Below are 17500 nucleotides of genomic sequence, written 5' to 3'. Positions count from 1 at the left end.
GATAGATAGATAGATAGATAGATAGATAGATAGATAGATAGATAGATTGGTAAAGAGAGAGACAGAGAGACACTGACAAATAGAGAGAGGTAGAGTGAGAAATCGGTAGAAACAGACGTATATTGTAAGAGAGAAGAGGAAAGATCTTGGCAGAGAGCGATTAAGGGAACGAAAATTTTAGCGAGCGTTGAAGAGATTCTCTTTGAATGTATATCACCGATAACAAGGTGGATGGTGAGAGGCTGACACGCAAATATGTCCAGAGCTTACGAAGGCTGTGAAAAATGTTTCTAATAACATTTACAGACGCCTCTCTTGTTCTTTACTGGAACGGGAAAATACTTTATAATTATTATGGATAACCTCGCAGTCTTCGCAAAAGAGAATTCTTGTAGAATTCTACTTGTACCATTTACAAATGGAATGATAAATAGCATTCATGTATGTCATAATATTACCACTAGCCTAATTAATTGTTCATCATCATCATCATCTTCATCATCATCCTCATCCTCCTCCTCATCATCATCATCATCACCATTATCTATTTCTTGAAGCTCTGTGTTTAGCCCCTTGTTGGTAGTAAAGAAATAGAAATAGGTATTTCGTCTGCCGCTACGTTCTGAGTTCAAATTCCGCCGAGGTTGACTTTGCCTTTCATCCTTTCGGGGGTCGATTAAATAAGTACCAGTTACGCACTGGGGTCGATGTAATCGACTTAATCCGTTTGTCTGTCCTTGTTTGTCCCCTCTATGTTTAGCCCCTTGTGGGTAGTAAAGAAATAGAAATAGGTATTTCGTCTGCCGCTACTTTCTGAGTTCAAATTCCGCCGAGGTCCACTTTACCTTTCATCCTTTCGGGAGTCGATAAATTAAGTACCAGTTGCGCACTGGAGTCGATCTAATCGACTGGCACCCTCTCCCTCAAAATTTCGGGCCTTGTGCCAAGAGCAGAAAAAAATTACCTACATGGGTAGTCTCCAGTATATTAAATATACGAGTAAACACTCAACGTTTTGGAACAAGTTCAAGCTTCTCGTTTTTATAGTGTTCGGCTGTTGTTTACTTTGCTTTTCCCGTGTTCGCTCTGGCTTCGTGGTTTACGCTTGCAACTGCTTTCATTCACCTTGTTCTTGTTCGCTTTTTCCTTTAATCTTTGCGTTTTTCGTTATGTCTATTTTATTCTAAGTGTTCCGTTTCGAAGTCGGATATCTTTTTTTCGATTATTCAGAAATGTTGTATCTTCTTCAAATATCATCTCTTTGGGGAAATACACGATCAGAGGTATACTCTTCCCCGGAATTCTATCCAAAAATATCAGCACAGTTTGGTTGCTCTTGAGATACAAGTGATGGCACCATCATCATCATCATCATCATCGTCATCATCATCATCATCATCACCACCACCACCACCATTGTCATCATCATCATCACCACCACCACCACCATTGTCATCATCATCATCATCACCACCACCACCACCACCACCATCATCATCATCATCATCATCATCGACAGCAGCAGCAGCACCATCATCATCGTCGTCGTCATCACCGCCGCCGCCGCCGCCGTCGTCATCGTCATTGTTTTAACGTCTACTTTTCCACGCCTTCATGGATCACGCGGAATTCATCGAAATAATCTTTTTCCTTCTTTGGCGGGATGCTCTTCCTTTCACCAACCCTTGCGATGTCTTAACTGACCGAAACTTTGAAGTCATTCTCAACAATGTGCATCCTTAACAATAATAATAATAATGTGTGTGTGTGTATGTGCGCCTGCCTTTGTGTCTGTTTTCCCCCCCACCACCACAGCTTGAGAACCGGTGTTGATATGTTTACGTCAAAAATGATTGATGGAATAGGTACCAGGCTTTAAAAAGTCATGGAGTCGATTCATTCACCAAAAATTGTTCAAGGTCCTGCCCCAGCATGGCCGCAGTCTAATTACCGAGGCGAGTGACAGATAATAGATACAGAAAGCATTATTATTATTATTATTATTATTATTATTATTATTATTCAATAGCAACGACCACCCATACCTGGAAATATTTGACTTCGTCCGAAATTCTGGTTAGCGTCCATCATAATTGGCTGGTGGAGGTCAACTTGACCAACCATTGACGAGGTCATTGGCTGTAATTGGTAGATTAATGTCATGCCGCTAGTGTTAGCCACAAGTGTCCGGGGGAATCCAAGGCTGTCTGTGACTTCTGTAAATAGAAATAATAATGATAATAATAATAATAATAATAATCCTTTCTACTAAATTTCTACTGAAATTTTGGAGGGAAGGGGACTAGTCGATTACAATGACCCCAGTCTTTCACTGGTACTTAATTTATCGACCCCGAAAGGATGAAAAGCAAAGTTGACCTCGGCGGAATTTGAACTCAGAACGTCGTGCCTTGTCCTAGCCACCATCTGATTACGCTGCACCACCTTGAGAATTTATCGAACGGATCGACTCCAGTCCTTGTTTTTATTTTCAAAGCCTGATGCCTATTCCATCAGCATCTTTTGACGTGAAGAAATATTAGCTTTCAAGGAAATAGGTGAGGTTTGGTGACAGCAAAGGCATCCGTCCCTAGACAATTTCCCTCAACGAATTCCATCTGATCCATTCAAGCACGGAAAAGTGGATGTTAAAACGATGACGCTGACATATACGTCAATGATATTTCTGTAAAATCCACAAACACTACACAATTTTCCTTAAACAGACAATGTAAATACGGCTAAGACTTTATGGTGGAATCATTAAACAAGCAAAAGCAATGATAAGAAACTCACTCTGTACGGCCTTCTTGCGGTTTCTGTACTTCATGTAGCGCGGACAGACCCAGCAAAGGACCAACATCACCAACGACAACAGAACAGTTACGCTAATGGTCAATGCTGCTATGTTAGAAATGCCACAATCGAAAATGCAGTTATTGGCTGGAGAGGCTGGAAGCTTGGTCAGTTCTCTTTGATTTGAAGACCTGCAACGGCAAGAACAATCGAATACTTTGTTAGGAAAAATCGTAAGATAAACATACCACCACCACACCACCACCACCACACCACCACCACCACCACCACCATCATCATCATCATCATCATCATCATCATCATCATCATCATCATCATCATTATTATTATTATTATTATTATTATCATCATGTGGAGGCGCAATGGCCCAGTGGTTAGGGCAGCGGACTCGCGGTCATAGGATCGCGGTTTCGATTCCCAGACCGGGCGTTGTGAGTGTTTATTGAGCGAAAACACCTAAAAGCTCCACGAGGCTCCGGCAGGGAATGGTGGTGATCCCTGCTGTACTCTTTCACCACAACTTTCTCTCACTCTTACTTCCTGTTTCTCTTGTACCTGTATTTCAAGGGGCCGGCCTTGTCACTCTCTGTGTCATGCTGAATATCCCCGAGAACTACGTTAAGGGTGCACGTGTCTGTGGAGTGCTCAGCCACTTACACGTTAATTTCACGAGCAGGCTGTTCCGTTGATTCGGATTAACCGGAACCCTCGTCATCGTAACCGACGGAGTGCTTCCATCCATTATCATCATCAAAAGATTGTCGTCGTCGCCAACCCACACTTGTTTCGAAGCAAGGTAACATTTCAGCGTTACCCAGCAGCAGCAGCAGCCAGCACGGACGTTAGATACATTTCGGCCATTTTGGGTGTTAGTTTCAATGTCGCGTACTTCACAGTCAGTCACATGCTCAGACAAGAATTCATCACTTCCGCTTTTGGAATCTGATAAGAAATGCTCTGCCTTCATCAGTGAAATATACCCAGACAGCACATAAATACAGATATATATATGAAAGTGTATATAAACGTATGTCTATATAAACAAATGTTTATACAAATGTATGTGTAAATAATGTCTGTGTGTGTGTGGGGGGATGTTTTCTATTGAGTTAGACAGGAATATATTTACACTCGTAATAAATGGATCTCCGTCGGCATCGACGGCGAATACTTTATTTCTTCAATCAACTATACTACCAGCTCATGGAATTAGCGTGTAAGTGATCGAGTATTCCACAGACACTTGACTTGTATCGTGAACACAATACTCAGGAAGGATCAATGCATCATACTATGGTGACAAGAGTGTAACTTTTCAGTTCCGTGTTGAAGCTATTCGACGAGCTTCCGTACAGTTTCACCCTTCCCTTTAATTTTACTCTCAAGGCTTGGGTCGATGCAAGATAACGATAAATGACCGTCCCCAAGATGCAGCACAATGGGATCGAACTCAGAACGTTGCAATTGCAAAGCAAACATCTTAACCATTCGTCCGCGTGGCGCCCCATTAAACTAACGGACACAAATTCCGATTGATTGACAGTTTCTCAAAAGAGCTTCAGTGTTTAAAGCATTAATCCAGCATCCACCCCACCACCACCACTCCTCACCACACGGCACCTGACCCTTACCCTGACCCTTACCCTCACCTCACACCACCACACACTTCGTCACATGAATCCAGCATCGTAAAATGTTATCTTTTTAACTCAAAACAAGAATCAAACTACCACCACCACCACCACCACCACCATCATCATCATCGTTATCATCATCATCATCATCATCATCATCATCATCATCATCATCGTCGTCGTCATCATCATCATCATCATCGTCATCATCATCATCGTCGTCGTCGTCGTCGTCATCATCATCATCATCATCATCATCATCATCATCATCATCATCATCATCATCATCGTCATCATCATCATCACCACCGTTACCATCATCAACAACACACTAGTATTACTGTGACTAGTCTTACTATAGATACCACCAACGGTACCACCACCACCACCACCACCACCATGAATACCACTGGCATCCCCCCATACACCCACCCCCACCGCACGTTGTCCCTCTCAGAAGCACTTAGTATCACCGGAGGACATGGCAGGCTGAAGTGTCAGAACACGTCCATCGGTTTAAAGGGATTTTCTTAGACACCCTTCAGCAAAGGGGATAGGTTTAGGGGTTGGTGGAGCTGGGGGAGGGCCCTTCACGTGAGACCCGAACATGTTGAACAACTGGGAAACACACTTACAACTAACAACAGCAACAAAAACAACAACAACAACAACAACAACAACAATAATAATAATAATAATAATAATAATAATAATCTCTACTGTAGGTACAAGCCTAAAATTTAGGGAGAAGGGACTAGTCAATTAGATAGACCCCAGTACGCAACTGATACTTAGATAGACCCCAGTACGCAACTGATACGAAAGGATGAAAGGCAAAGCCGACCTCGGCGGAATTTGAACTCAGAACGAAACGGCAGACGAATTACCTATTTCTTTATTGCCTAAAAGGGGTTAAACACAGAGCGGACAAATAAGGACAGACAAACGGATTAAGTCGATTACATCGACCCCAATACGCAACTGGTACTTAATTTATCGACCTCGAAAGGATGAAAGGCAAAGTGGACCTCGGCGGAATTTGAACTCAGAACGTAACGGCAGACGAAATACCTATTTCTTTACTACCTACAAGGGGCTAAACATAGAGAGGACAAACAAGGACAGACAAACGGATTAAATCGATTACATTGATCCCCAGTGCGTAACTGGTACTTATTTAATCGACGCCGAAAGGATGAAAGGCAGAGTCGACCTCGGCGGAATTTGGACTCACAACGTAACGGCAGACGAAATGCCGCTAAGCATTTCGCCCGGCGTGCTAAAATTTCTGCCAGCTCGCCGCCAGAGACTGTTGGTTCGTTACTGCCGCTGCTTCAGAATAACAGACCACAGGGTCGGCATGTGTGTGTGTGTGTGTGTGTGTGTGGTGTGTGTGTGTGTGTGTTTATGTCCAGCCACGGGGGATATTGCATTGCTTGGAAACCAGTGAAGGTTGGCGAAAGGAAGAGCATCCAGACGTAGAAAACGTCTGCCTCAACGTATTCTGTCTAAAACAGTCATGGACTATGTGCGGCCCGTCAGATGAGCAGCCATGTCTCATGCGGCCCGCTTCACGAAAAAGTTGCATATGCCTTATCTAAACCATGCAAGCATAGAAAATTTTCCGTTATACAATGAAATATATACGTGAATGAGTGATGGCAAGAGTGTGTGTGTGTGTATGTGAGTGTGAGCGCGAGTGTACGTATATGTGTATATGTGTGAGTGAGCACACGTGTGTGTGTGTGTGTGTGTGTGTGTATGTGTGTGTATGTGTGAGTGAGCGCACGCGTGCGTATGTTTGTATGTGAGTGTGTATGTGTGAGTGATCGCACGTGTGTGTGTGTGTGTATGTAAGTGTGAGCGCGAGTGTACGTGCGTGTGTCTGTATGTAAGAGTGAGCGCACGCGTGAGTGTGTGTACGTGTGAGTGAGTGCACGCATACGTGTGTGTGTGTGTGCGTGCGTGCATGTGTGTGTATGTGCGTGCATGTGTGTGTGTGTGTGTGTGTGTGTGCGTGCATGTGTGTGTGTGAGCGTGCATGTGTGCGCGTGCGTGTATGTGTGTGTGTGCGTGCATGTGTCTGTGTGTGTGCGTGCATGTGTGTGTGTGTGAGCGTGCATCTGTGTGTGTGTGTGTATGTGCGTGTGTGTGTGTGTGTGTGTGTGTGCTTATATTACAAATGCCTTCTCCAGCGTGTATACGTGTGTTGCTATTTTACTTTGCCGTTTTAAACAATGACATGAAGAAGACTTAAACTTGACATCGTCCCTGAAGGAGCGACGGAAGAGAACACAATGAATTTACAGGTCACAAGTTCAATCCCCGCTTCAGGGCATTCTTCATGTTTCTTTAACTTTAGATAAATGAACCCTACTCGACCTGAGAAAACATCATCACTCGCAGACACAGCTGAAGAACTGTGAGCCTAAGTGTTTCTGCGGGCGTACTGTGGTTCCCCAGCTGTCCAAGAACCCTTTTTCGATTATTCCTGCAGATGTTGCGGTTAGGCATCGTCTTAATACCAAAATTGTTAGGAACGGTGCAGGGGGAGCAGGGGGCGAGAGTAGCAAAAGGTTAGTTCCTTGTCTCGGGAATAAATCAGGGAATCATATAATACAGAACATAGCTCTTTTACTTATTTCAGTCATTTGACTGCGGCCATGCTGGAGCACCGCCTTTAGTCGAGGAAATCGACCCTGGGACTTATTTACTCTTTGTAAACCCCCAGTACTTATTCTATCGGTCTCTTTTGCCGAACCGCTAAGTAACGGGGACGTAAACACACCAGCATCGGTTGTCAAGCAATGCTAGGGGGACAAACACAGACACACAAACATACACACACACACATATATACATATACATATATACGACAGGCTTCTTTCAGTTTCCGTCTACCAAATCCACTCACAAGGCTTTGGTCGGCCCGAGGATATAGCAGAAGACACTTGCCCAAGATGCCACGCCGTGGGACTGAACCCGGAACCATGTGGTTAGTAAGCAAGCTACTTACCACACAGCCACTCCTGCGCTCACAAAACTGTATGTATATATATAAAATGAACTTTCTCGACGTATGTATATATAATGGACTTTCCCATCTTAGACGACGTACGAGGGTTCGGCCATTTCTTGAGCACTGGGGTCGATACAATCGACTTAACTCCTCCTGCAAAACTGCTGGCCTATGGCCAGAAATTATAATTATAATTATAATTATAATTATTATTATTATTACTGAAGGCGGCGAACCGGCAGAAATGCTTAGCGGAATTTCGTCCGTCCTTACGTTCTGAGTTCAAATTCTGCCGTGGTCCCCTTTGCCTTTCACCCTTTCGGGATCGATAAATTAAGTACCAGTTGCGTACTGGGGTCGATCTAACCGACTAGCCCCCTACCCCAAAATTTCAGGCCTTGTGCCTTTAGTAGAAAGTATTTGTTTCTTTACTACCCACAAGGGGATAAACATAAAGAGGGAAAACAAGGACAGACAAACGGATTAAGTCGATTACATCGACCCCAGTGCGAAACTGGTACTTAATTTATCGACCCCGAAATGATGAAAGGCAAAGTCGACCTCGGTGGAATTTGAACTCAGAACATAACGGCAGACGAAATACGGCTACGCATTTCGCCCGAGGGCTAACGATTCTGCCAGCTCGCCGCCTTCCAATACTTTAGTAGAAAGTATTATTTGTGTGTTACATACTCGGTGTTCGCTGCCGGTTTGTCTGAAGGATTGTAAGTGGTTAGTCCGGGAACTGAGCTTTGATCTCCTGGTTTACAGCAATAGCGGTCATTCTCTTCTCCGCAGCAGTACACTTGGTTGACATTCGCTGACCAGATCGGACAGAAGAAACCGTTGTTCCATTGACCATGGACATCAAAAAATCCATGGCAAAAATCTTCCTTGTTTCCTGTAAAAGACAAATAAATATTTCAGACATTATTCACTGATGCAGAAAAACCCACGCTTCATTAAAGATAATTAACACCAATTAATAATAATTATAATTAATGTAATTTAAATTGAGATTGACTAAGAAGAGTTTAGCTCGCAGAGTGTTGTGAAAAGTAGTGGTGTTTGTGGGTGGTGGTGGTGGTGTTGGTGTCTGTAGTGGTGGTGTTTGTGGTGGTAGTGTTTGTCGTGGTCGTGGTGGCAGTACCGATGGTGGTGTTTGTGGTGTTGGTGGTGGTGAAAATGGTGGTCGTGTTTGTGGTGGTGGTGGTAGTGGTGTCGATGGTGGTGGTGAAGGTGGTGATGGCGATGGGGTGTTGGTGGTGTTTGTAGTGGTGGTGGTGTTAGTGGTGGTGCTGGTGCTGGTGGATCTCCGTCGTTCGACGAAAAACATTCCGTTGTGCGATCAACTGAATCGTTTGCTCCTGAATTAGCGTGTAAGTGGCCGAGTATTCCAGAGGCACGTGTAACTTGAATGCAGTTTTCAGGCAGACTTTATAAGACATAATGTGTAACAAGGCAGTACCAACAGAACAACCAGTATAATCCACTCGGCGGTCTTCTGCACAGTTTCCGTCTACGCAGTTTTACTCCGAAGGTATGAGCTGACCCGAGGATATAGATGCTATGCAGTGGAATCGAACCCGAGGCCTTCTGGTTATGAACCAAACTTCTTTACCACTCGGCCACCGCCATCACATGTGCATGTGTCTATAATAAAATCGGTTTCAAATTGGGTTCGAAGAAAGTACGTACCAGTTATACACTGGGGGTCGATGTGATCGACTTACCCTAACCGTCCCCTGAAATTGCTGGGATTGTCCCGAAATTCCAAACCCGTGTTATTATAAACACACGCGCATATGTCGGGATGGCGGAATGGCAAAGAAGTTTGGTTCATGACCACAACGTCCCCGGGTTCGATTCCACGCGTACGTGGGTGTGCAGTTGTGCAAATGCTACAAAATTAGGTTTTCTAAAACGTTTATCAAGCTTGGAGGATTAACCGACAAACACACACACACACACACACACACACACACACACATGCACACACACACATACACCGACACACACACTCACACATTCGCTCTCGCTCACTTACACACACACACACACAGCACGCGGAGATAATCTTAAACTTCTAAGTTTACATTATTTTAATTTGTTTATTTTTATTTTCTTTTATATTTATTTTATTTTCATTTCCTCCTTATTTTAAACCGAAATCAATCCCATGTAAAACTTTTTAATTTTTTTTTCTTATTTCTTTTTATTTTATTTTATCTTAACCCTTGTTTTTACATTCCAGCCCCGTGCTTTGAGTTGTTTCTCTGTCAATTACCAGAAAAGCACTCTGGATGCGCAACCCATTATTATAATTACACACCTCATCAATATATGATGTACAAAGGCTCCATCATCTGGCTGATGCAGAACAACGGATCCACACCCCTTTGTTGCTGTTGTTATTGTTGTAGTTGTAACCCTTCGTTATTTCTTTTCTTTCCTCTTTCACTTCCCTCGTTCTTTTATCTCCCTCATCGTCCCCTCTCTCAAACACACACAAACAACGCTATATATATATATATATATATATATATATATATACAAAGCGTATATGTGCATATAGACACACGCTTTCCGTGCCATCTGTACGTTTGTTATTGCAAAATAATGATAATAAAGAACATACGAAACAGCTGTGAAAATACAAGGAAGAGGGAGAGGAAGAAGAAGAAGAAAAAAGAAACTTCAACGACGGCAATAATAACGACATCGGCGTCAACAACATGAACAACAACAAGAAAAACGATGACAATAATAACAATAATATTAACAACAAGAACACAGATAGCACAAAGCAATTGTTATCTTGTGTATCTTAGGTGTGGAAACCGGTGGTATTGGAATAAACCTCTAGTTGACTAGAAAATCAGTTGATGTAGAGCCATCATCATCATCATCATCATTATCATCATCATCATCATCATCATCACACATCACCATCATCATCGCTATCATCATCATCATCATCATCATCACCACCACCACCACCACCACCATCATCATCATCATCACCAATACCACCACCATCATCATCATCATCATCACCATCACCATCACCATCGCTATCATCATCATCATCATCATCATCGCCACCATCGACGTCGTCATCATTATCACCATCATCGTCATCATTACCACCACCACCATATAAGAGCTGCGATTATTCTAGCACAACACAATTAGTGTGTGCATGTGTGTGTGTATGTTTGTGTGTGTGTGTGTGTGTGTGTGTGAGTATGTGTGTGTGCACGTGTGCGCGTGTTATGTTTTATGGTTCAACTTAACCATAGCTAAACGAAAAATCTGTTCTTAGAACTCAATATATTTGTACAGCAATCCACCAGGTTAATTAGAGATCGTTAATATCAATTAACGAATGACAAAAGAACAAGATTTATATAATTGCTTTCAATTGCTCACAGCTGTTTCTGCTATAAATAACCGTGTACTCAGAGCTAAGTGCACAAGCGACATCTTATAGCTTCCTCGAAGCCATTTCAATGAAATGTTTCCTTATGGCCGAGAGCATTTAAAAACACAGAGGGGTACATGTAGCACCATAAATAATATAATACAGTTTGGTCATGCATACCCTGGTATATTTCTGGGGTATCAGGTGTTTTGGATTTTTCAACATCAGGTGCCTTTTCCCAATTAACCCAGCTGGTTTGATCTAGTCCTGAGTTGTGTCTCAAAAGCAGCAAAGCACCGACCTATCAAAAGCCACTGGTGTGTGTGTGTCTTTTAGTCTTTTAATTGCTTCAGTCATTTTGACTGCAGCCATACTGGAGCACCGCCTTAAAGGTTTTTTTTTATCGAAGAAATCGACCGCAGGACTTATTGTTTGCAAGCCTAGTACTTATCCCATCGATAAATTTTAGCCGAACAACCAAGTTACGGGGATAAACACACACACACACATATATATAGATAGATAGATATAGGTATAGATATATATATATATCAAGAGAGAGAGAGAGAGAGAGAGAGAGAGTGAGAGAGATGAAGAAAGAGAGAGAGATGGATAGATAGATAGATAGATAGATAGGTAGATAGATAGATAGATGGATGGGTAGATAGATAGATAGACTGAAAGAAGCCCGTCGTATATATATATGTATGTGTGTGTATGTGTTTGTCCCCCCTCCCCATCGCTTGACAACCGATCTTGGTGTGTTCACATCCCCGTAAACTAGCAGTTCGGCAAAAGACACTGATAGAATAAGCACCAGGCTTTCTAAAAAGCGGTGCTCCATCATGGCCGCAGTCAAAATGACTGAAACAAGTAAAGGAATACACACACACACACACACACACACACACACACACACACACACACACACACACACACACACACACACACACACACACACAGAGAGAGAGAGAGGAATTTTAGAAGTCTTCTTATAGATTTCTAAAGAGCGGATCAAAAAAATGTATACATCAAAGTAACTGAAGGTGAGTTAATAATGTTGCTTGTGTGTTCGGCTTGTAATGAAGACAACACAAACAGCGCCGCCATTTTGTAGAGCGGAAGATAAGTAAAACCCTTTAGGGAACAGGATACAGGGGCGATGGTAATGAGGTGTGGAAAAATGGTTAGTCGGTGAGTTAGCGCGAGTATAGAACTGTAAGATGATGTTAGATAACAGGGATATATATATCTAATACGAGGGAAAAAAGGATGTTTTGATGAAGGCATATATATATATTACTCTTTACTCTTTTTACTCTTTTACTTGTTTCAGTCATTTGACTGCGGCCATGCTGGAGCACCACCTTTAATCGAGCAACTCGACCCCGGGACTTATTCTTTTGTAAGCCCAGTACTTATTCTATTGGTCTCTTTTGCCGAACCGCTAAGAAACGGGGACATAAACACACCAGCATCGGTTGTCAAGCAATGCTAGGGAGACAATCACAGACACACAAACACACACACGTATATATATATATACATATATACGACGGGCTTCTTTCAGTTTCCGTCTACCAAATCCACTCACAAGGCTTTGGTCGGCCCGAGGCTATAGCAGAAGACACTTACCCAAGGTGCCACGCAGTGGGACTGAACCTGGAACCATGTGGTTGGTTAGCAAGCTACTTACCACACAGCCACTCCTGCGCCTATATATATATATATATATATATATATATATATATATATAATATATATATATATATATATATATATATATATATATATTATATATATATATATATATATATATATATATATATATATATATGTATTGCTATGGTTATATAAAATAGTGGGATCTCTGGGTTGGGTAATGGGATTAATTACAATATTACGGAACAACGGAATGGAAAGGATATTGTAGAATATTTGAAGTATGTGACGGAGGAAGAGAGGAACCGACTGATGAAAACTATTACAGAGTTTCGCGTCTCCATCCCTGTAACCTAGCGGTGCGGCAAAAGGGAGTCGATAGAATAAGTACTAGGCTTGCAAAAAGAATAAGTTCTGGGGTCGATTTGTTCGACTAAAGGCCGTGCTCCAGCATGGCCGCAGTCAAATGACACACAAATTAAAGAGTATATATACATATATATATATATATATATGTGTGTGTGTGTGTGTGTGTGGTGTGTGTGTGTGTGTGTATGTATATGTAAAAAAATACAAACTGGGACAAGAACGCAAAACATTTAGAAGACGATACAAAAAACACGGACGGGACATTCGAAGCCTTCAATCTTCAGTCAAGAACCGGATCATCCTCGCAATTTCGGCTGATTAAACACACACATAATAATATAAATAATATATAGGTATATATACATACATATATGTACATACAGACGTATACATGTATGAGGTCATCCCATAAGTTCTGTTCAAATTTTGAATAAACAAAACAAGTGATCGAATGTTATATTTAATTGAAATTTAATCATCAATGTACTTTCCCTGATTATCTAAGACTTTCTTCCATCTATTTACAAGCTTTTTAATCCCATCAATGCAAAACTGTTTTGGTTTCAAAGCGAAGAACTCTGAAATATCAGTTTCAATCCCCTCCTCGCTTGCGAAAGTTATGTCCACCAAATGATTCTGTAAACTATGAAACAAATGGTAGTCTGAAGGAGCAAGGTCGGGAGAATAAGGTGGATGAGGAATTTTTTTCCCAGCCAAGCTCTTCGATCTTCTGTGATGTGATCTTTGCAGTGTGGGGTCACGCATTGTCCTGATGCTCGTCAAGATATCCGACGATAAACGCTCTCTCTCTCTCTCTCTCAAACACACACTTCGGTAATGAATGACCATGGGATTGCACCTAATAAGTTACATTCCGATACTCATTTCGGGGCAAGGTTGTTTATGGAAGGCCAGTAGACGCCAATGCACACAAGCTTCCCTTCTCCACGATGTTATACAAGGGAAAGGAAAAGGGGCCGATACAGCTTGGCGTCAGTGATGTCGCAGGTAGTAATTCCATCACTAATAACATCCCGACACAGGGTTGAAACTTGTTCGGCTAATCTTTTTTTTTTTCCTGTCCACGGAGATAACACTTATTAAAGCAGGCTATAAAACAAGGTAAAGGTAAAAGAGTAAAGTCCCTATTCGGTCATGAACGACCGCGAGGTTGTTTCATGGGAGGCCAACTAGCCTCCCTTCTCAACGATGTTATCCAAGGGAAAGGAAAAGGGGCCGATACAGCTTGGCACCAGTGATGTAACTTATTTCTACAGCTGAGTGAAATAAAGTGTCTTGCTCAGGAACACAATGCACAGCTGGGTCCGGGAATCGAACTCAGTATTTCATGACCTAACCACTGAGCCCCGATCATGCCTACATTACTGGAGCTATTTTTAATTCGTAATTTAATATATATTTCATCGTTAGAGGGGGCTCGCCGTCATCACAACCATCTTCATCATCCTCATCCCACTACCATCATCTTTCTCCCGTGTCTCTCATAAATTGTGTCTGTACTAATTAAACACTCAGTAATTATCAGACACACAAAAAAAGAATTATCAGACATGGGGAGGGGGGTTGGCTACTTCCGCTCCCGAATCATAATTGAAGAAACAGGAACTAAGGTGGAATTAAATAGCTCTCACCTCTCTGACCCCTTTCTAAGGTATGGCATGTTGCGTAGTGGCGACGGTGGTACTAGTGGTGATAGTAGTATAATATTGGCAGTGTTTGTGGTGGTGGTGGTGGTGGTAGTGGTTGTGGTGGTAGTGCTTATGGTGGTAGTGCTTATGGTGGTAGTGGTGGTGTTGTAGTGCTGGTGGTAGTGGTAGTGGTGGTGATGGTGATGGTAGTGCTTATGGTGGTAGTGGTGGTGTTGTAGTGCTGGTGGTGGTGGTAGTGGTGGTGGTTGTGGTGGTGTAGTGGTGGTGGTAGTGCTCGTGGTAGTGGTAGTGCTTGTGGTGGTGGTGGCGGTGTTGTTAGTGGTGGTACTGTTTGTGGTGGTGGTGGTGTTGTAGTGGTGGTAGTAGTGTTTGTGGTAGTGGTGGTGGTAAGAGTGCATGTAATGATAGTGATATGTTCGTAGCAGTGTTGTTGTGTTGGCGCTAGCGAGAGTGGTGGAGTTGGTGCCAGTACTAGCTGTAGCAGTGCTGTTGTTATTGCTGCGTTGATAGTGTTGTGGTTGCGGTAGTAGTGGAGTCAATGGTAGTCATGGTGATATAGTAGTGCTTATGAGCTAGTAGTGATAATGATAATAGTGGTGGTGGTAGTGGTGGTGGTGGTGATTATGGTGGTGGTGGTGGTGGTGGTAGGGGGTGATGATATTTGTTGTTGTAGCCTTGGTGATTATGACAGTAGCGTTGAGGTATCGGTGGTGGTGGGGAAACTGATAACAGTAGCAATGGTGGTGGTGGTGGTGGTGATGGAGGTGATGTTGGTGGTGGTGGTGGTGGTTGTAGTGGAAGTTATAAACCTTACACATAACCAATAAAATAACCATTTATCGGAAGGTGAAAAAAAAATGGAATCGTCCAGATGTGGCGGTGGCTGAGTGGCAGCAAGTGGTAACAGGGCGGCGGGGCAGCAGCAACATCTGACAGTAATTTCTGGGTGAAATTAACTGATTCTTCATGTCATATAATAATAATAATGATTCCGTCTCTCTGCTGGACTGGCAGCAACATGGTCACCTGTTGGTCCTCTCTGGCACCAGGTTAATAATGATGCCGGGGACAGGAACACTTCCGGTTTTATGAATGAATAAAAAAAATAAAATAAATATGGAAATAAAAGTGAAGATGAAGAATTAGAACAACCGAGCCAAGCACTTCGGTCTGGGGAGGGGTTTTCGGGGGTGGGATTGGGATGGGACTAGTCTCGACGAATTGAGGAACGGAATTGAATATACATATTTTATTTAGTAAATAAAACTGAAAACAGAGCTGCGTCTATGCCAGTGGTTCTGAAACGGGTGATTAAAAACACACACACACACACACACACACACACACATACACACACACACACATATATATATATTTATATAGATGTACATATAGTTATATATATATATATATATATATATATATATATATATATATATATATACATGCATACAGGAGTGGCTGTGTGGTAAGTAGCTTGCTTACGAATCACAATGTTCCGGGTTCAGTTCCACTGCATGGCACCTTGGGCAATTGTCTTCTACTATAACCTAGGCGGAGTAAAACCTTGTGAGTGGATTTGGTAGATAGAAACTGAAAGAAGCCCGTCATATATATATATATATATATAATATATATATATCATACACATATATATATAAATATACATATATATATATGTATATGTATATGTATATATGTATGTGTATGGGTCTATGTTTGTCCTCCCATCATCGCTTGACAATCGATGTTGGTGTGTTTATGTCTCCGTAAGTTAGCGGTTCGGCAAAAGGGACCCGATAGAATAAGTACTAGGCTTACAAAGAATAAGTCCTGGGTTAGATTCGGTCGACTGAAGGCGGTGCTCCAGCATGGCTGCAGTCATAGGACTGAAACAAGTAAAAAAAAAAGAATATGTGTGTATGTATGTGTGTGTGCGTGCGTGTGTGTGTATGAGATAAAAAAGAAATTATACTCTCAAATGGAATTATTGTAATGAGAAAACGGACTTTAGACCCAGTCGCGTCCATGTTGAATTTCCACGTAGAGTCAATTCGCTTAATTTGCCAAAGTTACTTGCTTGTAAAAAAGGGGACATAAGGATCCCAGCTATTCCTGCATTGATGCCTAAGTATGGGAGCGCCGTAATTAGTAATTGGCACACTTCTCAGAGTGGTTCCTGTATCTCAAAGACATCAGAGCGATTCTTCTGAAGAATGAATGGATATATTGCGAACTGACACAATCTTTTACAGAGTTCCAGCTGTTCAGAGAACTTTGGTCTTTAGCTTCCAGCATTGACAGAAATAACAAGGAAAAGGTCATAGAATGGCGGAGTCGAGTATGTCGGTGGGGGTGGCCGCGGGGTATGAGGGACTGGAGGGTTGGCGTGGGTATTCGGGGTGGTGCGGGTGGTGGAAGGAAAGATTGCTTAAACCAGTGCGAAATAAATCAGATGTCATTGTCTTTTCTTCTTCTTCTTCTCCTTCTTCTTCTTCCTCTTCTCCTTTTCCCCCTCCCATTGTTTACTACTACCTCCTCTACCATAACGCGTCATATTCGTTGCCGTCGTCGTCATACTTCTCTTCCTCCTACCACCACCACTACTACTACTACTACTGCTGCTTCTGCTGCTGCTGCTACTACTACTACTACTACTACTATACTACTACTTATACTACAGCCATCGACACCACCACCACCACTTCTACAGCAACCACCATCATCACTTCTGCGATAATAGTACCATCATTACAGCCACCGCCATCACCACCACCACAACTACCCCTACTACTACTACTACTACTACTACTACAGCGGAATCTTATTGACGGTATAAGGCAAGCAATCGGTGCGAATAACTAAAATTACGTCGTGATGGATGATAGATAAGAAATGTCGAACC

The 17500-nt window shown here is 42.3% G+C and overlaps 1 protein-coding gene across 1 annotated transcript in view; it reads right to left on the bottom strand.

The window, feature by feature from the left end:
* Positions 1-8372, bottom strand: part of LOC115221543 — a 12128-nt gene extending 3756 nt beyond the window's left edge. The window contains exons 1-3 of the mRNA XM_029791744.2: positions 8164-8372; positions 2797-2987; positions 2046-2216 (exon numbers count right to left, since the gene is read on the bottom strand). Of these exons, the coding sequence (XP_029647604.2) occupies positions 2046-2216; positions 2797-2863 (238 nt within the window). The 5' untranslated portion in view covers positions 2864-2987; positions 8164-8372. The remainder of the gene's footprint in view (positions 1-2045; positions 2217-2796; positions 2988-8163) is intronic.
* Between the last annotated feature and the right edge of the window lie 9128 nt (positions 8373-17500).

This window comes from Octopus sinensis, linkage group LG18, assembly GCF_006345805.1.
Source record: "Octopus sinensis linkage group LG18, ASM634580v1, whole genome shotgun sequence".
NCBI lineage: Eukaryota > Metazoa > Mollusca > Cephalopoda > Octopoda > Octopodidae > Octopus > Octopus sinensis.
This window is presented reverse-complemented; position numbering and strand designations above follow the sequence as displayed.